Source organism: Myotis yumanensis, unplaced genomic scaffold (genome assembly GCF_028538775.1).
Source record: "Myotis yumanensis isolate MYYU_CA2020_CCGP unplaced genomic scaffold, mMyoYum1.0.hap1 SCAF_6, whole genome shotgun sequence".
Classification (NCBI taxonomy): domain Eukaryota; kingdom Metazoa; phylum Chordata; class Mammalia; order Chiroptera; family Vespertilionidae; genus Myotis; species Myotis yumanensis.
The window spans coordinates 81,446,295-81,472,836 of NW_027223757.1; the positions used below are offsets into that span (position 1 = coordinate 81,446,295).

The 26,542-nt window shown below is 42.9% G+C and overlaps 1 protein-coding gene across 3 annotated transcripts in view; it reads left to right on the forward strand.

The window, feature by feature from the left end:
• PLA2G7 (phospholipase A2 group VII) overlaps nt 1-23,611 on the forward strand; it is a 40,365-nt gene extending 16,754 nt beyond the window's left edge. For all 3 annotated transcript variants that reach the window (XM_070418460.1, XM_070418463.1, XM_070418462.1), the window contains exons 2-12: nt 5,650-5,786; nt 10,670-10,791; nt 11,217-11,361; nt 13,350-13,443; nt 15,468-15,536; nt 16,294-16,420; nt 17,517-17,621; nt 18,681-18,772; nt 19,972-20,142; nt 22,590-22,738; nt 23,163-23,611. In XM_070418460.1, coding sequence (XP_070274561.1) covers nt 5,684-5,786; nt 10,670-10,791; nt 11,217-11,361; nt 13,350-13,443; nt 15,468-15,536; nt 16,294-16,420; nt 17,517-17,621; nt 18,681-18,772; nt 19,972-20,142; nt 22,590-22,738; nt 23,163-23,293 — 1,308 coding nt within the window. In that variant the 5' untranslated portion in view covers nt 5,650-5,683 and the 3' untranslated portion in view covers nt 23,294-23,611. The remainder of the gene's footprint in view (nt 1-5,649; nt 5,787-10,669; nt 10,792-11,216; nt 11,362-13,349; nt 13,444-15,467; nt 15,537-16,293; nt 16,421-17,516; nt 17,622-18,680; nt 18,773-19,971; nt 20,143-22,589; nt 22,739-23,162) is intronic.
• The last annotated feature ends 2,931 nt before the right edge of the window (nt 23,612-26,542 follow it).

Here is a 26,542-nt window from a genome sequence, read left to right on the forward strand (position 1 = left end):
TTCAGCAGAACCACCTAAGGACAAAGTATATGATGACCAACAAGTGACTTCAGTCAGCAATGACTAAGTCTTTCTGTTCCTATCTCAATGTCTTGTCTTTTGTTTGTTAACATTTATTGAGCAACTACTTACCTAGAAGCGATGGGCATGCTAGAAAATGCAAAGTGCGTGTGCTAATGTTTACAGGTAGCTACATGCAAAAACACTGTTTTACATATATTTATCATTGACCCCTGGGTAAATGTTATCATCATCCTCAGCCCCACTTAGCAGGTCAGGGAATAAGGCACAGAAGGTTTCCATAGTTACAGGAGGTCACACTGGTGGCAAGGCTGGGATTCAGACCCAAGCAGTTGGGCTCTAGGCTCTAAAGCCCAAGCACGTGACCACTCCCCACTCCAGTGGCATAGTGAGAAGTCACCGCCTGGTGTGAAATCATCTGGAAACTGCTTCTGGGCTACCTGGTAGCCCATATCAAAAAGAAGACGGGATCCGTCATTCTCATTCAAGAAGCATTTCCTAGTGGTTATTATACACTGAGCCCTTTGTTAAGAAATAATAAGAAAAAGGCAAATGAGACCAATCCCTGTTCTGGAGGAGCTCCCAGGTGAAGCAATGCCGTGGACAGAGCATTGCAGGAGAGGTAAAAAGTGCCTGCGTGGAGGTGTGCACAGGAAGTTGCCCCAGCAAAGGGGAGGCAGCCTTCTGTGCTGCTGGAGGCCCCGTGGTCTGACTACCTAAACAGATGCGCCTCTGCGCGGTGACGTGGGAAGTGTCTTCTCCTTAGGCTCTTGAGGAGTCAGGCCCGGCGTGGACCTCCATTCCTGACTTCAGGGAAGCTTGGGTGATGGTGGTCTACTGCTTTGGGCACAGCTGTCTTGCCTTCAGCTGGAGACAGTCCTGGCCTTTTTTTCCATCTGGCAAAGCACACCAGAGGCAGTGGGAGAAGGCTGCTTAGTGGCGCTGGGAAGGTGGAGGGAGGAGAGGGATCCCCTTTGGGTCCTTCTACCTCTCGGTACACTGGGGTGGAAGGAGGAAGACCTGCCACAGTCCTGCCCATGCCAGAGGCTCACTGTGGGCCACAGGCAGGTTGCATGGCCTTTCTGTGTGTTATTGATCTCCATCCCCCAACCTGGAAAACGGAGGTGCTAACATTTGCTTCTGTTCTCTTATGCCCACTAGATCTTTATTTCCACTAAGTCTTGTAAATTGTCTGTTTAGCATTCATTGTGATGATCTGAAAGCCTCTTTTCCTGGGGGATTTTGAAGTAAAAAAATATCACACCTATGTTGAATAAGTAGGACAGGGCGAGCCAGATACCATGTGATTTCACTTATATGTGAAATCCAATAAACACAATAAATGAACAAACAGAACAGAAACAAACTCATAGATACAGAGAACAAACTGATGATTGCCTGATGGGAGGAGAGAGGAGGGGATGGGTGAGAAAGATGAAGGGATTAAGAAGTACACATTGACAGCTATGAAATAATCATGGGAATGTAAAGTACAGCATTGGGAATGTAGTCAATAATATTGTAAGAACTATGTATGGTGTCAGGGTGATACTAGATTTATTGGGGTGATCACTTCATAAGTTACATAAATGTCTAACCACTATGTTGTACACCTGAAACTAATATAATACTGTGTGTCAACTGAAATTGAAAAATAAAAAATTTAAAAATATAATGAAATAGTCTAAGCATGCAAAAAAAAATATTTTTATTCCAAACATAGTGACTGACACACAGGCACTCTTAAAATTGAGTAAATGAAATCATAAACAATTGAATGAATGAATGAATGAATGAGTCAGCTAATCACTAGATCATTCAGAGGATGAGATCAGATAGCACATGTGGCAGGGTGATGAAAAACTCGCAATGATTAGTACTTGTTATTCCATCGCAGCAGTTTCTAAACACTTTATCTTAGGACTGGCTGTGCCAAAATCCCTAGAGAGCGAAAATGAAGACAGCCGGCTTGCCTTCTGAAGGTTCTGAGTCAGTAGGTCTGGGGTGGGGCTCAGGAATCAGTACGTTCAAAGTTCCCCCAAGAGCATTTGTAGCATGGGTGGGGTCAGATTGGGAACTCTAGTGTGCCTTTTCACCTGGCCTTAAGTGTCCCCTGCTGCACTCTGAGGACCAAAGGTGATGGCCGTGGCGCTGGTCTGGGAGGAAACATGGGGAGGGCTGAGCACCCAGTCCTGCTTGGAGGATTTGGGGGAGCCCTGCCAGCAACTGGCTGTCTCTAGTTCTTCCTGAGGTTACTGACAGGGAAGATGTGATGAATACTAAGTCACCGTGGGTAAGCTAACCTTTGGGTCATGAGATGTTCCTGAGAATCGCTGCTGATCTCCTTATGTACTCACTTTGTCTTCCTTTTTTCTTGTTTTCATCCCTGGTGATTTTCCAAATGGGTTGAAAGACACTCCCCTTATTCAGTTATAGGCTATAAGCATCAGGGATGGAATTTTCTAAAGTCCTCTGCTCATGACTCTGTAAATACTTTCCGTGGATGATGTTATCTGGTGGAAAACCAAGTTGTGACAGTAGACAGAGGGTGGTGGTGGGAGCTGGCCAGCAGACAGCCTGACTTTAATTCAACTTCTCTTGTTTACTTGGGAAATTCAGTAGCTATTTCCCTGGATTCAGACATAGTACTCTGCAGCTTTTAAACGTGTTGCTCTAAATATATATCAGGGCGAAACAATGAGACAGGGTCTCATCTCTCTGAGGAACCATTTCTAACTCTTCATTAAGTCATCTTCTCAGTCCAAGAAGTTCCTGAAAACCTTAGCATCATTAAATGAAATGTTGTATTTATTAACTTAGAATATTGTAGTTTTCAACTGAGCAGGAATTGAGCTACATAGAGTTGGTCTACTGTGGTTAAAGCAGGGACTGAGACATTCTGAGTTCAAGCCTTGATGGTTGATTAGGACAAATTAATTCAACTCTCCTTATTTCAGTGTCCTCATCAGTAGAATGGGGATAATTAAACCTCCCCCACAGACTGTTTTGATCATGATTGAATAAGATAACATGCCAGAAACTGTGCAGAATGCTTGGGACGTAAGAAGCCTTCAAATGTCAGCAGCGTTATTATTCAGTTAGTGAACAAACTTTACAGGAAGGACAACTAGGTGCCGTCCATCTATGTATATAAAAGCCTGAATGACTGAATGACTGATCGACCGGTCGCTATGACACGCACTGACCACCAGGGGACAGACACTCAGTGCAGGAGCTGCCCCCTGGTGGTCAGTGTCTTCCCACAGTAGGAACGCTGCTCAGCTGACCAATGGGTGCCAGATGCAGGGCTCATGGCTGGTGAGTACTGCTGTGGCGGTGCAAGCCTCTTCCGACTGCGACTGACTGGGCACGAGCCCACAGCAGGCACAGCAGGGCCGGGATGAGTGTTCTGGCAGGCAGGAGCGGTAGGCAGGCAGGAGCGGTAGGTGTTGGACTGCCAGTTTTGGCCCAATCCCCGCAGGCCATGACAAGGGACCCCACTGGTACACAAATCCGTGCCCTGGGACTTTAGTTTTAAAATAAAAACACATAGTATAGTCTATTTCCTACTCATGAAAGGCCATGTGATTGGCAGGGGCTCTTCTCTCTTTGTAACAGGGACCCAGGTTTCCTCCATCTTGAGAACCACACATGGCTTCTGAATTAGGGATAGAAAGGGGTGGAGAAGACATACCAACACTTAGTGGTTCCAGTGGCAAATAGAACACTTCCATTCAAATTCCCATTTGTCAAAAATCAGTCCAGTGGCCCCACCCAGCCACATACTAGACCAGGAAGTGTAGGGGAGCACACAGCTACTCAGGAGCACCAATCGTGTGTGCCACCCACCGGTCTACATTTATATCTTTCTGCAGAATAACTATGCCAACTAGCTATTAGCACTAGTCTAGGGCCTGGGAATACAACAGGAAAAAATATATAACCAGTCAAAATTCCATACCCTCACAGGACTGACTTTCTAGTAGAGAAAGAGGAATAATTAACAAAAATGTCTAGAGCATATTAGTTGGTGATAAATATTATAGAGAAAATAAAGCTCAGGGACAGGGGTAGGACATGTATTAATGTGGAGAAGAGCGGTGGGTTGTAGTTTTAAATTGATCAGGGAACGCCTCACTGAGAAGGTAACAGGGAAGCAGAAACTAGGGGTGAGGGAGCCAGTCATTTGGGTATCAGGCCAAAGAGCCTTCCTGGAGGAAGGGACACGTGTGAAGATCCCACGGCCAGACAGGGAGTGCCTGATATACTTGCTGAATGGCAAGGAAGCCAGTGTGGTTGCAGTGAGCATGTGAAAGGGGCTGGGGTAAATTTGGGGCTCTATAGAGTACAGACTGTGTAGAATCTTCTAGGTGACTAGGTCTGTGGGTTTTGTTCTGTGTGATATAAAGCCATTTGGGAGTTTTGAGCAGAGGAGTGATGTGATCAATCTGGCTGCATGGGGATAAGGTTAAAGGCAGGGAGACCAGTACAGTGATTCCCAAAGTGGGCGCTACCGCCCCCCGGTGGGCACTGCAGCGATCCAGGGGGGCGGTGATGGCCACAGGTGCATTTGGGGGTGATGAGTAACTGCTATTAAAATTTTTAAAAAATTAATTTCCAGGGGCTGAGTAATATTTTTTCTGGAAAGGAGGCAGTAGGCCAAATAAGTTTGGGAACCACTGAGTTAGAGGTTATTGCCAAAGTTCAAGTGAGAAATGGCAATGGCTTGGACCATTTCCGTCACCTCAGAAAAATGAGGGGAGAAATTTTAAAGGGGAAAGGTGATGCACGAATATGAGATAGTTATTAGCAAATAAGGTCTTAGCATGAACTCAGTAGTAATATAATTTATCATTACCATGAGTCTGATATTCTATTCATTGGAACATTTATTCAACACCAGTGGCACTGGGCCTGCTATTAGGCACTGGAGACAGGAAGGAGACCTGACCTCTGCCTTTGGGAGGCCTTCAGTGTAGCAGGATTATAGAGATAACAAAAAATAGGATGTCAACACCAAACACAACCACAGCTGTAGCAATATAATCATTCTATATTTATGATGGGACTATTAGCCTGCACTTAATTGAATATTTTCTATGTGATAGACATGCCTATGGATATTATTATTATGAAATATATTATAATCATTATATGTGGATGTTCTCCTTTGTAATCAAACTAGACTTCTACACGGTTAGAGAACTAGGGGCTAAAAACCTAATATAACAGCCTGAAAGTATTGTTTTTGTGCTCTATAAACAGATTGTGAAGGATTTTGCCTCCCTAGTATCTACCAAAAGTCCATTCCAGAAAATGCATGTGCCATTTTTTTTCCAAGTGTCTTCTTCGCTTATCTATATAATAAAAACTCAGTGGTCATAACGCCGTAATGACCAAAGACCAATCACCAGGAGGTGCATTGATGAGTCCCCCGGTGCCGGCAGGACTTGACGCTGGGTCCCACGGCACGCCAGATCTAGGTCTCGTGCGATTTCGCGTGCTGGGCCTCTAGTAATTTATAAAATCATATTACTAGTATCGAATGACAATGATTTGTCAGCCTATTTAAATCTCTTTATTGCATGTTTTGTTTTGTTTTTTTTCTTTTAATAATCTGCCTTGAAGAAGGTTAAGCTGAAACCACTGCTCAGCTTCCGAGATGTTGCCACCCAAACTGCATGCGCTCTTCTGCCTCTGCAGCTGCCTCACCCTGGTTCATCCTTTTGACTGGCAAGATGTAAATCCTGTTGTCCAACCAGAAGGTAAGAGGTACATTTATCAAGGCTTGTGCCACTGACCTGTTGCCAGACTCACAGTGGCCTCAGAGAAGTTGGCCTGTAAGCAAATTTGATTAGAAAGATGCTCATGGAGGCCCTCTGTTCTCCTGGGTTATGGGATAGGACCTCCTTGTCTCTTCATTCCAAGCACCTGTCTTCAAATATGATGCCTGCAGGACAGAACCAGGCAAACCAGAAGCTCAGCTTGCAGTCCCCATGGAGAACTCCCTCAATTCCCTGACCCACTCCCACTCCAACATAGTAACCCAGATCCCCTGGAGCTCCCTCAGGAGCAACCTCAAAACCTGCCACTACACAGGGGAGAAGAGTCAGGTGTCACGCTCAACAGCTATAGTCCTGGTAATGGTGATGTGAGAGTGGCAATTTAGGGTGTGGGGATCCAGAGGAAAAGAATCTTTTCTACCTAATGACAGGGAGAAGTAGGTGCTAAGGAGCCCCAGATGAGAATGGACTGCATCGCTTGCTCTTTCTTACCTTGTGGTGGGAGGGACGGAGAGGCGAGGAAGGAACAGATAAGCCCAGGATGTGAGGCTAGAGTGGGACAGTCATCTCTAGACACATACATCTCCCATCACTAAGAAGGGACTTTATTTCAAAGAGATTGCCTCTGGAGCTTTGTGCTTTCCTGCTAACCCCAGAGGGTTGTGATCCATGAACTCCTTTATCCAGCCTCCTCAGATAATGAGCAGTGTGGGTGGCTTCTGAATGGTGTCCTAATATCTGTACCCACAGACCTGTGCACCTGGATAGATATGGTCCCTCTGTATCAAGTTATTCAGGCTTGGTGGTGACTCATTGCTGTAGCATTTGCAAAAGGCTTTTAATAACCCAGTACCTTATAGATAAATTTCACCCTACGTCATAGTTGGGGCAATGAATGCATCAGTAGGAGAGGGACTTCACCTTACATCTACATTTGCATAGGAAATGGCACAATATCTCACAGGTCCATTCATTCAACAACACCTACCAGGAAACTGAAGCATCAGGGATACATTGGTGACTATGCTAATGAGTTTGTAGTCAAGTTCGAGGAGCCTACAGCCTAATTAAATTAATTTCCCCATTATCACTCATGTTTGAAAATGACTGGAGAGCTGGTATTGGACTGGCAGAAGCTGGAGACACTGCTTTATTCATCTCTGTAGTTCCAGCATTGAGCCCAATGCCTCTCTCACTCTAAATGCTCAAGAATGAATGCACAAACATTTTTTAAATTATTAGAAATAGTTTATTAAATAAAAGATTAAAAGATGATTATATTCTTACTAAACAAGTGCATAGGAAATACAGTTATGCAGGTAAAAGATTTATAAGTTTAGGCTGAAGATAGTTTATTTGCTAATAGAGGACATAAAGCCATGTAAGAGAATGCAATGTCCTTAGCATGTACACCGTCCATCTCCAAACCCAGGAATGAATATCAGGAGTACTTAAAATGAATCCCACCAGAAATGTGTAATCAGATTAATAACAAACCAAGCTTTCCAATGCTTTTAGCAAAATAAAGTTGAAGAGAAATAGGAAGTGACATAAATCTGAACCACAAAATTATGTCATCTAGAGAGTGGCCATCAACCTGACAATCGTCTTCCCTGCCTTTATCTTCATGACGAGTCCTGATAGGTGGGTAGAGAACAGGAAATCCAAGACCATGACCAGGTTAGCTGCAGGCTGGTTTTAGAGAACCAGGGCACTCCTAGATGATTGAAAAAGGTTCCCAAGGCACAGGTGGAATTGAGATTTCCCAGGGAAAACCTTGTTCATCTGGAACCCTCCCACGGCTCTAAAACTGAACTCCCAATTCCAGAGGAAATGCCTCCAAGACAGCTGTGGGTTCATCACCAAACTCTGTGAGCCAGAGTCCTTCCCCTCACCCCCTGTGCAGTCACACCATGGCTGCCTGTGGGCAGGGCACAGCAGAGCGCAGGGCAGCTGTGGCCTACCCCACAGTTCTCTGGATGTCTCCCTATTACACCACAGAGCATGGCTCAGTAGACAGTCTTAAATGGGAACATGCCTTTTGTAATTCTAAATCCACCCTAAAAGTTTAGCTTACAGGCATGTGTGTTTTTTAAAAATCTCTTAGGAAATGCCTTGGGTTTTGAATCTGCCTCAGATGGGTATAGTATGGTTTAGCTTAGGGCAGCTAAAACTCCTCTAAAGGATTGAATTTGGGTAGCCAGAGTTAACTAATTCTAGGTAAGGGACAGATGATATTGGTCTTCTACCCATTATATGTTAGGTACTTGACTTATGTATCACAGCATCCTTATAATTGCAGACTGGTCAAGTACTTTATCCCCACTTTACATGAGAGAGGAGAGTAAGTCGCATAGTCCAGAGCATCAGAGTTTACAAGAGATACAGTTGGATTCAAAATAGGATCACCTGACTGCAAGACCCAGGGTCCATCTCACCCCCGGCCTTCCTTGGAACTATCTCTTATTATTTGACCGTGAATTGCTGACTGTAGTTGGTCTGATACCTTAGGCCAGTGCTTCTTCAACTTTAATAGGCACATCTTTTCTGGTTCAGTAGAATTGGGGTGAGGCCTGAGATCCTGTGTTTCTAAGCTCCCAGGTGATGCCTTGGTTCACGGGCCAACTTTGAGTAGAAAGGCCTTATGTATCTAAAGGCTCATTTCCAGCACGTACTTCACAATTACTCACCAAAGTGGAGGATATACATGGGCTTCTAATTACATCTCAAAATCTTTCTGGGTGATTCCTTAAGATATCAATGCAGGTGCCATTCCTCACATAGTTCTAGGTGTCTTAATGGCCGAGGGAGAATGTGATGGAAAGCATGAAGGTGTCTCTCTAGCGGAGTAATCAACTCACAGTCCACCAGAGGGAAAGGAGTGGGCAAGCTGAATCTAGAAAAGTAACAGTCTGAATATACTGATATTTGGACTCAGAGTCTTGAAATTAAATATTCATTGGGGTTTAGAAAGGAGAAGAACAGATGAAATGAAACTATAGGTGTGTTGAAAGGTTTTGACACCAGAGAGAAAGTTTCAAGAGTGGGCGGGTAAGAGAAGGAACACATGAAGCATTTGACGGAAATGACAGACCAGTGGCAGTGAAAAGCTTACTTCAGCTCATTTTCACAAATATTTATTGAGCGCTGACCATGTAGATCTGAGGATACAAAAACATGGATACAGCTCATAAGTAATAGCCCACTATGGGAGACTGAGTGTGCAAACACATAATCTACACTAATAAAAGAGAAACATGCAAATTGATGTCACTTCGCTACACCCACCTGCCAATCAGGATGAGTATGCAAATTAACCCAACAAAGATGGTGATTAATTTGCATATGCAGGCATAGAGCAGAGACTGAAGATACTGAAGACAACTGAAGACTGAAGATGACTGAAGACTGAAGAGGTTTGCTTTCTCTGCTGTGGTCGGAGTGGAGAAGCCTCGAGGCTTGACTTCTCCGCTGCAGCCAGAGCGAAGGTGTAGGTCATGGGTGCCAGAGGAAAACCGGTGCTGGCAGCCAGGGGAAGGAAAGCCTATTGCACGAATCTCTTCATGCAACAGGCCTCTAGTTTTAATATAATATGATATGAAGAATGCTAAAAACATATAGAGGGAATTGATTTAATACTGAGGATAAAATGATTACTTCCTGGGGACCAGAAAAGGTTTCAGAGAAGCCCTGAAAACTAATCCAGATGTTAAAGGTTGAATAGGATTTTGCTATGAGGATTTCAAACACAGGGAATAACATTTACCAAGGTGCAGAGGTGTTATACAGCCCAGTGTGTAGCTCAGGAGCCCTGGAGCACATGGAAGGGAGATACAGGAAAAAAAGCAGAAGAGTATGAGGTAGTGGAACTCTGGATCATGGAGGGTCTTTCTTACAGTGCCCAGGAATTGGGGGTTGAGCTTGTGTGCCTATGAACACGTTTTAACCCCAGAACACTGGGAGGAAAGGCCATACTTGTGCCTCAAGTAGCAATGGAAGTAGCTTAGGAAGGTATGTGTAGATTTAAATCACCTACAAACTGCCTGCCAGAAAGATTCCAGTACATTCCATCTTCAAGAAAAACCATGTGGTGGTAGGAAGCCATTGAAGGATTTTACAAAGAATTGCCTGGTGAGCTTTGTGTTTTAATCACTCCAGGATCTAGGTGAACTATGCATTTGAAAAGGCTAAGTTCCAAAGTGAATAGAACAGTTAGGAGAGATGGTAACTGTCTAATCAAGAGACAGGGAAGGTATGTATGAGACAGTTGAGCCAGAGGGTCAGGGTTATATTGGAAAGAGAACCCTAAGCTAAAAACAAACGTTAGAAATTGAGACTTGGTTGGATGTAGGGAGTTTGCGAGAGAGAGGTAGGAAGGAGAGATGATCCCAGGTTTGTGGTTGGAGAATGAGGCGGGGAAGTTGGGAAGATGTCATTTAGTTTTATTTTGGACCATTGGCTTTGATATTCCTATGGAAGAACATCAGGTGGGGATACGAAATGGGAAATAGTAAGCACAAATCAGAAATATGAGATAAGGCTCATGTTTAGAGGAAACAGATTTGGGAAATGGTCTTTAATATGGTCTGCATTGGAGCAGAAGGTAAGGGCAAGGCTGTAAGTATTAGAAGGTGATAGTGCTAAGTATCTCCTGAGAAGGCTTATGTCTACCTCCATCTTTTTTCTCACATAGTACTTTGCATACAGCAGGTTCTCAATAATTACTTACATATTTTTCTAGTTAGTAAAGTAATGAAGGAGACTAGACACTATGGGCGGGAACTTGATTCCTTTGGAATTTCTTTGCATAATAAAATCTGGGGCATAATGAGTGACAAGTGAGATAACATGCACCTGTTTTTCAGCACGGATCAATAAAATACAAGCTCTGATGGCTGCTGCAATCATGGGCCAGAGTGAAATCCCCAAAGGAAGTGGACCTTATCCCGTCGGTTGTACAGACTTGATGTCTACATATACTAAACAGGTGATGCTTTGAAACCACTTATCCTTGTATTGGAATATTGACTTGCTATGACTCCCTAGAGGTTTTGAAAGTTGACCTTGCCCTCACCTGAGAATGACTCACTTTGCCATTTGTACTGCTTCATGGGAAGCCTTTTTCGAGTTAAGTCATTCCCCAATTCATTGCTGTCATCTGATTAACTTAACTATAAACTCTAATTTTCCCCTTCCTTAATGGCTGCAACCAGGCTCACTTTCTTTTCACCATGAAAGCTTGTTGTTGTTTTATTTCTCTTCTCTTTTGACTGTATTCAATCATGACAGCAGCTTAAAAAGTTCTCTGGACTTCTTTCGTGAGCAGCAGAGGTATTTGGGTCCCCAATAAAATAGCTGTTGGAATCTGAGAAGTGACTTGACTAAAAGTGCATTAATTTCTTTCCTCTACAGGGCACCTTTTTGCGTCTGTATTATCCAGCCCAAGATAATGATCACCCTGACACCTTGTGGATCCCAAACAAGCAATATTTTTTTGGTCTTAGTAAATTTCTTGGAACACACTGGCTTATGGGCAACGTTTTGAGCTTATTATTTGGTAAGATTTCTGCTGACCCTGCTTTATATGCTCCAGAATATAAGACAGTCTTGGAAACAGCGACAGTTTCAGGCAGTTAAGGACCAAAGTAGATTTTCATCAGTCTAACCTAAGATGACAAAGCAAGTATATATTTCTTGAAAGGTCAAAGGCCAGGTAGCTATCAGTGAATCGAGGGTTCTCATGTTGTCCACTCTGAATATGATGGGATGGGTGGAGGGAATGAAAGTATCAGACTTTCAGACTGGCTCTAACATCTCTAACATCTCTCAATGGCAGGTCTTTCGTTTTCTTCTTACATATTGTGGGGGAGCAATAATATGGTGAAAGCAGCAGCTGGGCCGATGCAACTACTATCCCTTATGCTCTTTGCTAAAGTGCTTTCTACAGGCCAGCAACAAGAGAAAAAAAGTAGAAGCCACCATAATTCCCAAATCTCAAACTAAGGACCGAAAGCTAATTTCCTACTGAGCATAAATGAGGAGATTCTACTCTCATTCCCATCACCCACACCCAAGGGACCAGCCTCTCTCCCAAAGACAATCTGATATGCAGTCATCACTTAATTTGTCTACCTTCATGAGTATAGACTTTCCTTTCTTGTCTATCTGTTTGACCAGGCACTACTGTTGGACTGGTGTCAACTATATCTTCAGATTTCCCCCTAAAAACTACCTACAGCTTTTGGCATTTATTTTAAACATCTTTTTGGAGTTTTCTTAAAAAACTACACATCTTTGTGGTGCTTGAATAACTTATAGTCACTTCTGTAGCAATCGTCACATTCGGGCTTCATGATCACATCTCCATGTTATAGGTGAGAAAATGAAACACAGATAGTTGATGAAAACAATGACAATTGAGAAGTGAAGGAAAGGAAGACAATATTTTCCATGTTTGTGCCCCTTACTATTGACTGCATAGGTGCTTTACATGTGTTACCACTTAAACATAATCCTCACAAGAAACCTGACGAGATAGGTATCATTTATAGAAAATGAATCTTTAGCCCTAACTGGTTTGGCTCAGTGGATAGAGCATCAGCCTTCGGACTCAAGGGTCCCACGTTCGATTCCAGTCAAGGGCATGTACCTTGGTTGAGGGCACATCCCCAGTAAGGGGTGTACAGGAGGCAGCTGATAGATGTTTCTCTCTTATTGGTGTTTCTAACTCTCTAACCCTCTCCCTTCCTCTCTAAAAAATCAATAAAATATATGTTTTTAAAAAAGAAAATGACTCTTTAGCTTAGCCAGGGGTGGGCAAACTTTTTGACTCGAGGGCCACAGTGGTTCTTAAACTGGACCGGAGGGCCGGAACAAAAGCATGGATGGAGTGTTTGTGTGAACTAATATAAATTCAAAGTAAACATCATTACATAAAAGGGTACGGTCTTTTTTTTTTCTGGTTTTATTCATTTCAAACGGGCCGGATCCGGCCCACGGGCCGTAGTTTGCCCAGGGCTGGCTTAGACAGTTCTCTTACCTTGCCCATGGTCAATAGCTAGTGACCATGGCAGAGCTGTATCCAAAGCCACATCTGAGTATGAAGTCAATGGTCTCTTCACCTTTCTCTTGATCATGACCCACATAGAATGAGAGGAGCCTCCTATTAGAAGATTCTGGCTTTCAGTGTAATGTCCCTGAGGTTCAGTTTGTTTTTAGAGCATTCCCTTTGAAATTTTTCCAAAACTTGACATTGGTAAGGAATAGCCTTCTTGAATTTGCCTATAAGTAGTAAAATGTCTCACCTTAAGCTCAGAGCTGGCAAGGAGAACTGATAACTAATGATCCTGTGGTCTTAGGAAAAACCACATGGTTCAAGTCCTTGGTTGGTGGGTATCTAGTAGGAGAATTTTTAACGAATGTACTATTAATGCATAAAAATATAAATTCCATGGGTTAGGATTTTATACTAAGGAGATGTAAGTTAAATTAACCAGCAACATTCAAGTAAAAAACCCCTATCTATAATCTTTCATTGCTGTCTAGGTTCAAAAACAACGCCTGCCAGCTGGAATGCTCCTGTGAGGACTGGTGAAAAATACCCACTGGTTGTTTTTTCTCATGGTCTTGGAGCATTCAGGTAAAGTTTGAGAGGTTGAACAATTTCAGCCATGAGGGATCAATGTATTCCCTCAGCTCCAAAAGGAGTAGCAGATTTTGGAGTGTCATGCAGGCCCCTATCCTGAAGGAGTTGGGGTTCCTCAAGAATTGGCTATGATCTATTATTGATCAGTCCTAGCCCTGTCTTTTCCACCTACCAGCTCCTGGAGCCTAGCCTCACAACAGAGGAGAGAGGGTGTTGCATTTTGGGCTGTTGTCCTTCTGTATTACAATATTTATACTCTCAGAATCATCCACTGTGTTAGTTCAGGGCCCCTGAGAAATAGACACCAAGATTGGATTAGCTGTGAAAGACAGTTACTGAGAGAAATGCCTATGAAGGGTAGAGGGGAATGATCAGGAAGGGATGGGGAAAGCCTTCAGATCGTGATGCAGGGTGCACATTTGGGAAGGAGATGAGAAACATGGGTTTATAGTTGCTACTATAGAACACAGGTATGTCACCTGGTATGTGGCAGGGCTTTAACTTTCCTAAAGGTTGATTGGGTATGAAGTCTCAGACTGTAGCATAGTTCTAAAAGGCCAATGGAAGGAGTGCTTGACCCAATGTTGTTCTTCAAAGGATCCAGAGAGGTCGGAGCTGGGTGGGCTCTTTAGTTAACTCTGGTCTCAATTACATGATATCTGAGTGGCTTATTTTTATGATCACTACATCCTTTCCACTTTCTTCTTATATCTTCTCATCTGCCTTCCCTTCCTCCACCTCAGAGGATTATGCAACTTTCAGAGAATAAAAGGTAGCTTTTAGCTAGAAAACAGATGGGTAGCATCTGAAATAAGAAATGATTTTCAGCTCTTTAATTGAGGTCTAGCTATTTATTTGATTAGAATCCCACAGCCAAATCCAGCCTGCTACCTTTTTTCTGTAAAGTTTTTTAAGAACATCGTCATTTTACACATTGTCTGTGGCTACTTCTGTGTGATGACAGCAGAGTTGAGTAGTTGTGACCATAATGTATGGTGCACAGAGCTGGACAGATACACTGTCTGGCATTTTGCAGAAAAGGTTTTCTAATCCCTGTGCTAGATTATTGTCCCTAAAGTTCCTGGATCTTCAGGGGCAGAAGACATAGTTCCTCCCTCCCTCCTTTGTATTCTTTATGGACATTTTCTACTGAATGCATGATATGAGAAGATTGTGCAGAATGAAGACATGGAGGGGGGTTACAAATGCAGTGGCTTTGCATGTGACTGTTAAACATCTCACCCTGTCCAGTCATTTAAACAACAGCTGACATACTCAGTAATGACTCTGTTTTAGACATTGTTATAAGCACTGAAAATGTACTAATCTACTTAATCCTCAGAATAATCCCACTAGATGCCTTACTGTTGTAGCATCACCCTTGTACAGATAAAAGAAAACAAAGGCAGAGGTAAGATAGGTGACTTATCCAAGGTCGATAGCTAATAAGTGGTGGAACCAGGATTCAAACACAGTGGCAGGACGATAGATCCCATTCTCTTAAGCACCACACAGTACTGCCTTCCTACACACATTATCTTATTAAAACCTTACAGCAGAGCCTTTATTAGCCCCACTTGACAGGTGAGGACAAAAAAATCAGAAATGTAATTGCCTAAAGTCATGTGACTGGTAAGTGGGCAGAGCCACAATTAATACTCAGAACTCTCAAAGGCCGTATTGATAATCATTGCACCAGGGCTTCTCAGCCTTCGTACTGTTGATGTTTTGAGCTGGATAATTTTTTGTTGTGGTGGGTAGGTGGACCTGTGTATTGTAGGATGTTTAATAGAGCGCTTACTCACCAGATGGCGGTAGCACCCTCTCCCAACTCATGATAATGAAAATGACAATAGATGTCAAATATCCTGAGGGACAAAATCGCCTCCCTTTGAGAACCACAGCTCTCTGCTTTACTCCAGGGCACTACTCCAGGGTATAACAGCCCAGGTTTACTAGTAAACTCCACCTTGTAATCATGACTGGCAGTTGAATGCTCCCCTCTTCTTGTTTTGAAGGACAATTTATTCTGCAATTGGCAATGACCTGGCTTCTCATGGGTTTATAGTTGCTACTGTAGAACACAGGTATGTCACCTGGTATGTAGCTGGGCTTTAACTTTCCTAAAGGTTGACAGAAAATGTTGGATGGTCAGCGATGACTATATGATAAGAAACAAGGGAGACTGAGCTAGCCCTTCAAGTATTACAAAAGCAGCTAACATTTCTAGAGGGTTTATTTTGTGCTGTATTTGCACACCATCATGTAATCCTCATAGCCACCCTATGAGATGGCTACCATTATCACTGTTCTAAGGAGGAGGAAAAGGAAGCCAGCAAAGTGTTATCTGCTGAAAGCCACACAGCTAGTAAGTGACATTGCTGGATTTGATTCTGGGAGGGAGTTTTCAACGTGGCCTCCAGGAACTGGGAAGATAGAATGGGTTGAGTTTACTCACAATGCTGTCTTTTTCTTAGAAGTCCCTTCAGGGCCTCTTTGATTTTTTTTGTTTAAATATTTTCATTGATTTCAGAGAGGAAGGGAGAGAGATAGAAACATCAATGCTGATAGAGAATCATTGCTGGGCTGCCTCCTGCACACCCCCCACTGGGGATCAAGCCCACAACCTGGGCATGTGCCCTGACCGGAATTGAACCATGACCTCCTGGGTCATAGGTTGATGCTCAACCCTGAGCCACACCGGCTGGGCACAATTTTTTTTTAACTGCAGTATAGAGGAAGAAGGGAAGTCAGGAAGGCCAGAGTGACCTTGAGTCAAGGGTGGAAAAGAGGAACATGGGTGTGATGGGGAAGTGTAAGTAATTGATTCTGTTTGTGTTGAAGAGATGGATCCGCCTCTGCAACGTACTATTTCAACGACCAGTCTGCTGCAGAAATAGGGAACAAGTCTTGGCTCTATCTCAAAACCCCACAACAAGGGGAGAATGAGGTGCTTCTACGAAATTCGCAGGTACACTGCGGTCAGGGCAGGTGGCGTGGGGACTAAAACGCACAGGCAACAGTATGGCATTTGCTAATTTAGATTTATACTTGGCAAGCTGTGCTCCTTGCACTCGTACTTCCCATTGCCCAAGATCCGTCAGCAGGTTCACTGAGTAATACAATCCCCTTAGTGCAGTGGTTCTCAACCTGTGGGTCTCGACCCCTTTGGCCATCAAACGACCCTTTCACAGGGGTCGCCTAAGACCATCCTGCATATCAGATATTTACATTACGATTCATAACCGTAGCAACATTACAGTTATGAAGTAGCAACGAAAATAATTTTATGGTTGGGTCACAACATGAGGAACTGTATTTAAAGGGCCAGAAGGTTGAGAACCACTGCCTTAGTGAAATGTGTGGGTCATTGTGAAATCAAAGACAAACAAAATTCTGCGAGGTAACCGTGATTATACAGAATTCTTTTGCATTACAACTTCTCGTTTTAAAATCTCAAGGTAGATTCATAGTCCCGTAAGAAAGACTACTTTTCAGAGAGGGAGTATAGCATAGTATTAAGAGTCTAGGGCCTTAGGATCCTACTTTGTACATTTGAATCCTGGGGCCCTCACTTTTCAGTGGCGTCATCTTGAACAAGTTAATTTACTGTCCCTGTTTTGCTTCCATGTTTTCTCAGTTACAAAATAACGAGTACTAGTGTCTTTCCCACAGGGCTGTTGGGAAGATTAAATGAAATCGAGCGCACTGGCTCCCGCCCTGTGACGGCTTTCCTGTGGGTGCTTTACATATATTATTGCATTGAATTCCATCCAAATGTCACTGGGGTAGGTAGGCAGCGTTAGACAGTAAAAGGAAGCTCAGAGAGATGAAGTCACCCGAGGTCACACTGTGGCTAAGCAACCGAGCCGGGATGTGGCCCCCACAAGGCTGGTGCCTGCATCATGATGCTGGGCTGTTTTCTAACCACTCACTGCTCGGACATTGCCAGCTTATAAGCAGCTGACCATTGCTCCCACACGCAAGCTCTACACAAACGTTAAAGTAAGTTGTAAAGTATGACAACTTTTTACTTTGTCATTTCCTTCTTCTAATAATCATATCAGGTGCAACAAAGAGCAAAGGAGTGTTCCCAGGCTCTCGATGTGATGCTCTCTCGAACACCGGTGAAGAATGTATTAGACTCAGAGGTCGATATGCAACAGCTGCGGGTGAGCTACGAAAGCCCTTTTCCCTGTCCTGTAGTTCTTAGCTCTTTATTGTTCTCTAGAGTTTGCTTTTCTGCTGTAATACAGGGTACAACATGATAAAGAGCTGAAAAAAAAATTATAGGTGAAGTGTTAGGACAAGAAGAAATGCATTAGGTTGAACTATATATACAGTTGCCAATAGTCAGTCTACAAAAATGGCAGTTCCACTAACACCTCTGGTAGAAGTACTGTAACTTCTTGGATGGCTTCTGCATGTTTTGAGCTTGATCCTGGAAAGCTGGTCCACAATTTTTAGATACAATGTTGGGAAGGAAAAAATATGGGACCCAGTGAAGAGCATAGACAAAGACTCAACAGTGGGTGTGGAGGGTGGAGTACAGGGAGTAGAGGCACTTGAGTTTAAGCATAAGATGATGGTCGCCACTCGCTCTTTTATTTCCATGCCTTTGTACATGTTATCCCCTTGGCAACGTGACTCACCCTCCACCCTGACTAAGTGCTGCTTAATTTTCAACTCAAGTCAGGAAGCACCTCCTTCGAGAGAAGCTTTCTTGGACCCACTGCCCAGCCCTGGCCTGGATTGGCTATCTATCATGGCTACTCCTTGCTACCACTCCATTGTATTTGCATCATGCATCTGTATTTCTTTCCTTCCCAATAGGCTGTGAGCTCACTGGAAATGAACTACAATGCCTAATACAGAGCAGGCACTCAATAAATCCTCATGAAATGCACAAAGCGATAAATATGAACTGGGGAGAGGGAGAAATCAGCATTGATGATGTTTTAAGTGTGGGTGACTGGGAAGACCATTAAGTTCACTTCTGAACTTTTACAAATGCTTACCATATATATGTGCGGATGTATTTGTATGTATGTATTATGTGTGTGTGCTATATGTGTATATTTGTATATGTGTGTATTTCCTTTATAAGAAATCAAGGTTTATAACCATGCCCATGAATTGAATACTAATTGCCTGATTAACAAAATCATTCACTCTATTTTTCTAACAACCTGTGAGATAGTTATGGATTCATATCATGCTTTTTCACGTAGGACTCCATTGATAGAGATAAAATAGCAGTAATGGGACATTCTTTTGGTGGAGCCACAGTTATTCAGGCTCTTCACGATGACCGGAGATTCAGGTAAGAGAATGAGACGAAGAGACAGAACAGTAATTTATTGGAAGAGGGGGAGTGATAACCCACGTGAAATACAATTTTATCAAATTCTTAGTAAGGAAGGGACCCTTTGAGGCCTACAAGTCTATTCTTGTGCCTCTATTAAATACTCTCTGTGAACTTTCCTAAGCAGAAAATATCTGATTTCACTGCTATTAAAAACTTTCCCCTCCCCACATATTTTCCTTCATTCTTATTCATCTGTTTGAGGGCTGAACATTTTCACTTGGAAATGTACCTTTATATACACATTTCATCAGCGACATAAGATGGTGATAATAATGTGGCCATCTTATAGTCCAGATTTCCCTAGTAAGCAGGGTATTTTTAATTATTTTTTTCATTTTTAATTTGGAGTGAGGTCTGAAATACTCCAGTGTTCTAACATAGGGAAATGTTTTCTGCCTTGAACTACTTCATCCCAGACTGATGAGCTCACGTAGAGCCCACCGTATAGAAAGGGAGGATCACTTGTGAAACTCCATCTCGAATTTCTTAAAATCTGTTTCAGTAGAAGGGGTTTCTCTTCCTTAGTCCATTTAGCACATAAAACAGTGTCCAAAATGTCATGAAACATAGGATAAACTGACTTGTAAAAAGAAAGTTAGTAACTGAGAGCATCTGTATACTATAAACAATAAAATAAAAAATAAAGAAATAAGAAAGTTAGTAATATTTCCAGAGCTATGCCCATGTTTTCCATCAATGCCCAGAAAATTTTCCAGGTACAGCACCTCTAAATACAAAGCGATGGGTCCAATTGTTACTCTAAGAAAAGATATAATAAACAGACTATGGAGTATCCAGAAAGTCTGGAAACATAGGAGCAATAATGCGTGCAGGGAATTTTTTCAGACACCACAATTTTGAAGAAATCACTACTTTTCAAAAATTTATTTTGAAAATAATATTAAAATGAATGAAAATTTTAAAGATTATATATTGTTCTAAAAGTCCCAATTCCTAAATGCCTCCTAAAGAAAATGATTACATATTTCCACATCTGCGACCTTATAAAGCTAATCATATCTCCTTCTCACATGAAGTACAATACCATCATGGGCCAGTGTGGTGTGTCCATTAATCCTGGCTTTAGTAGAAAGACCTGTATGTTTGCCGGTGTGTAACCAGCCTTCCATTATCATCTCAACAAACACCTGCAGGTGCGGTATTGCCCTGGATGCATGGATGATGCCCCTGAATGAGGAAGTATTTTCCAAGTTTTCTCAGCCCCTCTTTTTTATCAACTCTGAAGAGTTCCAATATCCTGCTAATATCATAAAAATGAAAAAATGCTACGCACCTGGTAAAGAAAGGAAAATGATCACAATCAGGTAATAGCAACTGACTTCATTATCTGAAATAGAAACTTGAAATTTGGATAAACCACAACAGATACAAGCCATTAAAGGACTGTTGAATTTGTTGTGTAGACTTTTCAATAAGTGAGAATATTAGAAAAATCTCAGGTTCTAAGTGCATTTAGATTTACTCTTTTTAAAAATGCAAATGTTCAAGTGGTGTTACTATATGTGGCCCATATACTGATAATTAAAATGCGCGATAGGGTGCTTGCCACTTTTCATGTAAACACAAGAGCAAGCTTACACATTTTGGGGTCCGGGCAGAGAAAAGTGTTCCATCACCAAGCTAGAGTAGGAACTCTTTAGGAAAAAAGTCAGAGCATCGGTTCAGACCAGCAATATGTTTACCTATTTGGGAAGAATACAAACTTATAAATTCCCCAAACTATAATGGGGTCCCCTAAGTGCTGGCAATATGCTTATATCATAGATGTGAAAAAGAAATCCCAAAAAAGTTTTGGACTCACAATGGGATGTTACAAAGCAAATATAGTGCTCATCCCTCTCCTATATGAAACGGGTTTATTTCCAGGGAGAAAATATATAGGATAGGCAATGAGCACTTTGGGATCAGAGAATGGAGAGGTCTTTTCCAACTGATGTAGTCAGAAAAGGCTGCTTGGAAGGGATGGGAGTAGAACTGGGTGTTGAAGGATGGAGAGGGTTTAGACAGAGCGAGGAAATGTCCAGATAAGGAAAGGACTTCAATGTAGCACATTTGCACCTGCAAGTCTAATTCTAAAGGAGAAATCGTATAGAATGCCTAACCTGTCCTTCACCCCACTTCCTTACTAGGCACTCTTTTTCTTCCTTTTTCTGCTAGAAATATTGAAAGAATAGCTTATATTTAATATTGCATGTGCTTACTTGCACTTACTCTTTACTCCTGTGGTCTAGCTTCCCAAACGCCTTCCCCCTGCCCCCCCCCCCCCACCACCAATGCTGAAGCTGGCCCTGCCGAGGCTTTAAAAGCCCAGCAGTCTGTGTGCAGTCTCAGCCTTTCTCTCTGCATCCATTCGATATTGTTGAGGACACCTATTTCTCTTCTCCAGGCTACCCAGCCCTACTCTTCCCCTATCATTTAGAGGGCTCCATCCTTTCCCCCCACCCTCTCCTTCTCCTTAGCCATCCTCTACTGTGGGTAGCATCCAGGCTTCTACTTTTCCTTGACCTTGTGTCTACCTTCTTTATGAGTCCCATGCTCAAGTTTTGATTGGAATTCGGGGAAGAGTGAGCAGGTGCCAAATGGTTCTGTTTTGAGTAGTGATAGCTAAGAGGATTCACAGTTTGCTTATAAGCAGCAGCAAAGTCGGAAAAAAAAAAGAATTGCAACATGTGCGGCCTGAAAAAAAATGTATTTTAATTTGGTATTTCTCAGCATGAGATTGGGAAATATGGGTAGAGCTGTCTGGCCACAAATTGGAAATGCATAGACTTTATATGTTATAGATGAAACCTTTGGCGTGGATGAGACCGCAAAGTGAGAAGAGAAATGGTCTGAGAATAGAACCTTGAGAAATGCCTACATTTTAGGTGAAGAGCCAGAAAAAAACAGAGTACAAGGAAAGGGGCAGGCATAATGTCAAGGAAACAAAGAGGGAAAAAAGCAATAAAATCAAGTGTCAAGTGTCCTGGAGGTAATAGAACATGAGCAATAAGGAGGCCATCCTATATGATGGTAGGCTGTTGGTGAATTTAACATGCAGCTTGGTATTTGGAAGGTGCTTACATTTTAAATAATACAAGAAAACATGTTTTCTAATCTACTTAATCCAAGGCTTAAATCCAAAGTGGCTTGATTAGCATCAAATAGATATCAAGTTAAGTGGTTGCAGTAAGGGAGCAGGCTTCTGGCTCTGAGTTCAACATGTAACACATTCCATCTACTGAAACTGCAAGTATTCCAGCCCCTTAAGAAGCTGGAATCATTTCCTTTAAAGACAAGATGCCAAGCAAAAATAGGATCTTTGAATTGTTTATCTAGAAGGGAAGACAAATACATACTCTAGGATCCCTAAATGAACAGTCTGTGACCCTCAAAATCATATCTAAGGAGATCAAATTGATAAATATTGTTTCCTTGGTTTTCGGTAAATAAGTCACCCAGGCCCTGGCTGGTGGAGCTCAGCTGGTTGGGTGTTGTCCTGGGCACTGAAAGGTCACCAGTTTGATTACCTGCCAGGACACATGCCAAGTTGCAGGCTCAATCCCCTGTAAGGGCTTCCTGGAGGCATCTGATGAACGTTTTGCTTTCACTTTGATGTTTCTCTCTCTCCCTGGCCCTTCCTCTCTCTTTAAAGATCTTTTTTTTTAAAAAAAAAAAAAAAAAAAAAAAAAAAAAGGTCAACCAGGTCCATATCTTTCCTGCACTCTAACTATAAACAATGTGATTTGTAAATGTCTCATTTATCTTTCAGGGGTTCAGTCCATCAGAATTTTGCTGACTTCACTTTTGCAACTGGCAAAGCAGTTGGGTACATATTCACATTAAAAGGAAAAATAGATTCAGAAGTCGCTATGGATCTTACCAACAAAGCTTCATTAGCATTCTTACAAAAGCATTTAGGTAAGAAACAAATATTCTTTCATTCCACAGACCGGATGATTCTCAGAACAAAACTGCCTTTTATTACAGCACTAGTCTCATGTTAAGTTTCCAGTAGTTTATAATTTAACATAGCAGTCAAATCAGTTTGAAAACTTGAGAAAATTTAATTTTGCAGCATTGCATACTATATATCAGACAGTAAGTGTACCTGTTAGAGCCAACAGTCTTCCTGGTAAGACTGGGGCAGGCTTCCATGTTGAGGATACTGTGCATGTTGCTTCCATCCCATCTCATTCAGATGCAGCAGCTGGGCACAGGCTACCTTGTCTCCCTGATCAGTACACAGATTATGTAATTTGTGATGCTATGTTGCCACCTAGTGGCACTCAACTGTTCAACACTCTCAAAAGTTTTAATGTTTATTAACATTTATATTTTACAGGACTTCAGAAAGATTTTGATGAATGGGATTATTTGATTGAAGGGAAAGATGATCACCTTATTCCAGGGACCAATGTTGACATAACCAACCACCATGGCACTCTACATAATTCTACAAGCATAGAGGAATAGAATTTAGATCAAAAGTGCTTTTTAAAAAGTCTTATTTGTAAAACTGTTTGAAAGTGTGTGTTGTATGGCTATACCATAATACTGACTGAAATTTGGATTAATTTTTTTCCTTTAAATATAAGGGGAGACTACATTATGTAAAAATCATACCAGCCTAAATTTTACTTTTACTAAGTGATCCTTTTTTAGTATCAAGTTAATAACTGTTTTTACATTACATTAATGAACAAGGATATTAAAACAGGCACAATGCCAATGAAAAAAATGTTGTAAGGGCATAACACTCCCTAAAAAAATAAAAAGAGATTTTCTTGCCTCTTTTTTAATTATTATTACTAGAGGCCCGGTGCACAAAAATTTGTGCACTCGGGGTGGGGGGGGGGGGGCGGCAGGGAGGTGGGTCCCCCAGTCTGGCCTGTGCCCTCTCGCAGTCTGGGACCCCTCGGGAGATAATGACCTGCTGGCTTAGGCCTGCTCCTGGGTGGCAGAGGGCACGCCCAATCCCTAGGTGCAGCCTCTGGTCAGGCTCAGAGCAGGGCCAATTGGGGAGTTGGGGCACCACCCAGTCATGCACAGAGCAGGGCGGATCGGGAGGTTGCGATGCCACCCTCAGTCATGCTCAGTGTAGGGCCGATTGGGGGGTTGGGGCACCACCCCCTGTCACACTAAAGGCAGGGTCGATGGGGAGGTTGCGGCGCCACCCCCTGTCACGCACAGAGCAGGGCCAATCAGGGGGTTGGGGAGCTGCCCCCTGTCACTCACAGAGCAGGGCCCATCAGGGGAGTTGGGGCTCCGTACCCTGTCACACACAGAGCATGGTTGATCAGGGGGTTGGGGAGCTCCCCCCTGTCACGCACAGAGCAGGGCCAATCAGGGGGTTGAGGAGCTCCCCCCTGTTACTCACAGAGTAGGGCCGATAGGGGAGTTAGGGCACCACCCCCTGTCACACACAGAGCAGGGCGGATCAGGGGGTTGGGACGCTGCACCCTGTCACACTCAGGGCAGGGCCAATGGGGAGGTTATGGCTCTACCCTGTCACACACAGAGCAAGGCCCGTTGGAGGGGGGTTGGGGCACCACCCTCTATCACCCACAGAGCAGGGCCAATCAGGGGGTTGGGGCGCCGCCACTGTCACACTCAGGGCAGGGCCGATGGAGAGGTTATGGCTCTACCCTGTCACACACAGAGCAGGGCCGATCAGGGGGTTGGTGCGCCACACCCTGTCAAACACAGAGCCGCAGGGCAATCAGGGGATTGGGGAGCTCCCCCCTATCAGGCACAGAGCAGGGCTGATCAGGGGGTTGGGGCGCTGCCCCCTGTCACGCTGATCTCAGTGCCGGGAGCCTCATTGCTCTGCTGATCCCAGTGCCGGGAGGCATATTACCCTTTTACTATATAGGATAGAGGCCTGGTGCATGGGTAGGGGCTGGCTGGTTTGCCCTGAAGGGTGTCCTGGATCAGGGTGAGGGTCCCCACTGGGGTGCCTGGCCAGTCTGGGTTAGGGGCTGAGGGCTGTTTTCTGGAAGCGGGTGACTGAAGCTCCCAACCGCTCCTTTTTTTCTTTTTCTTTTTTTTTTTTATTCTGGGTCAGCTTTAGCTCTGAGGCCTCGCTGCTGAAAACATTGATACAATGTTGTGGTCCGGCTGGCTGAAGCCCGCTGACTGAAAGCTGGTTTCTGGGGTTTTGTTTAGCTTCTTATTTGCAACATAGTACATAGTTGCTTAGAGTTGCAGCTGAGAGGCCGGCAACTCAGGCGGGAAACGTTGGAGTCCGCCATCACTGGAGCAAGCAAGCCTCCCTGTTCGCTTCAGTGCATGGCTGCCGGCCGCCATCTTGCCTGACAGTTAATTTGCATAAGGACATGCTGATTAGCGAATGGGAAGGGTAGCGGTTGTATGCTAATTACCATGTTTCTCTTTTATTAGTGTAGATGAGCAGTAGAATTGTGTTTCAGCAACATAGTAATCTGGATAAAATTTGGCAGCACTTCCCTTTGATTTTTGGTCATAGTAAGAAAAATTAGGTCAAGCAGGTAATAAAGCCATTGTTTTACCACAGTGATACTATACAATTTGATACTATACAATTGAACATGATAACTAAGTGGGGCATGGACAAGGGTAAGATTATTGGAGACAGGACAAGGGCAGCATATTAAAGCAGATTAAAAGAAGTGGGTAATTTGTTTGCATTTTTTTTAATGGTTTATTCGTGGTGGATTCTACTTATGAAAGAAAGGTGCATAAGACAGAGCAGAAATACCAGCTACATAACACATTCAGTTAGTTATTCACCAATGGCGGGGTTAACTAAGAAAACATTCAGAGTGACTTTTAACTGCTTTATTTTTCAATTATTTTATTTATTTTTATGTTTTTAAATATTTTTTTTTACTGTTACTAATTTTTAGAGAGAGAGGAAGAGAGAAGGAGAGAGATAGAAACATCGATGAAAGAGAAACATTGATCAGCTGCCTCCTGCATGCCCCCTACTGGAGATTGAGCCAGAAACCTGGGCATGGGCCCTGACCGGAATTGACCCGGTGACCTCTTGATGCATAGGATGATGCTCAACCAACTAGGTCACATCGGCTGGTCTTCATTTATTTTTATTTAATAAATATTTTTAATTATATGGGTAGTACTGGAAATAGAATATCACAATAAGTGGAGGGAAAAGAATACCTTAAACCAGTGGTTCTCAACCTTCCTAATGCCATGACCCTTTAATACAGTTCCTCATGTTGTGGTGACCCCCAATTTCATTGTTACAAATTGAACATAATTAAAACATAGTGATTAATCACAAAAACAATATGTAACTATATATGTGTTTTCCGATGGTCTTAGGCGACCTCTGTGAAAGGGTCGTTCGACCCCAAAAGGGGTCTCGACCCACAGGTTGAGAACCGCTGCCTTAAACATTATGCACTTACATGTTCAGGAGTCAAGGGAAACATTTTTTTAGTTTCCCAAAGGGTAAAAACTTACGCCACTGATTAGCTAGGTATATTTTGGTCTAAGTATGGCCTTGTTTCTCTGTCTTCTTTATAGTTAATTAAGCCTGTGTGAACAGGGATAATTAGTACTTGGTAAGAAGCTTGGTTCACTATGACTATTCCATCTCTACCCCTTCTGCCCAGTTACTAAGTAACTGTGCTCTGAAATGGCACTTCGGGCCTGTCTTAATGTGTTAAGGTGCACAAAGATCCATTCTGAGAAATTTGGTTTCTCCTATCCTATAGAGCC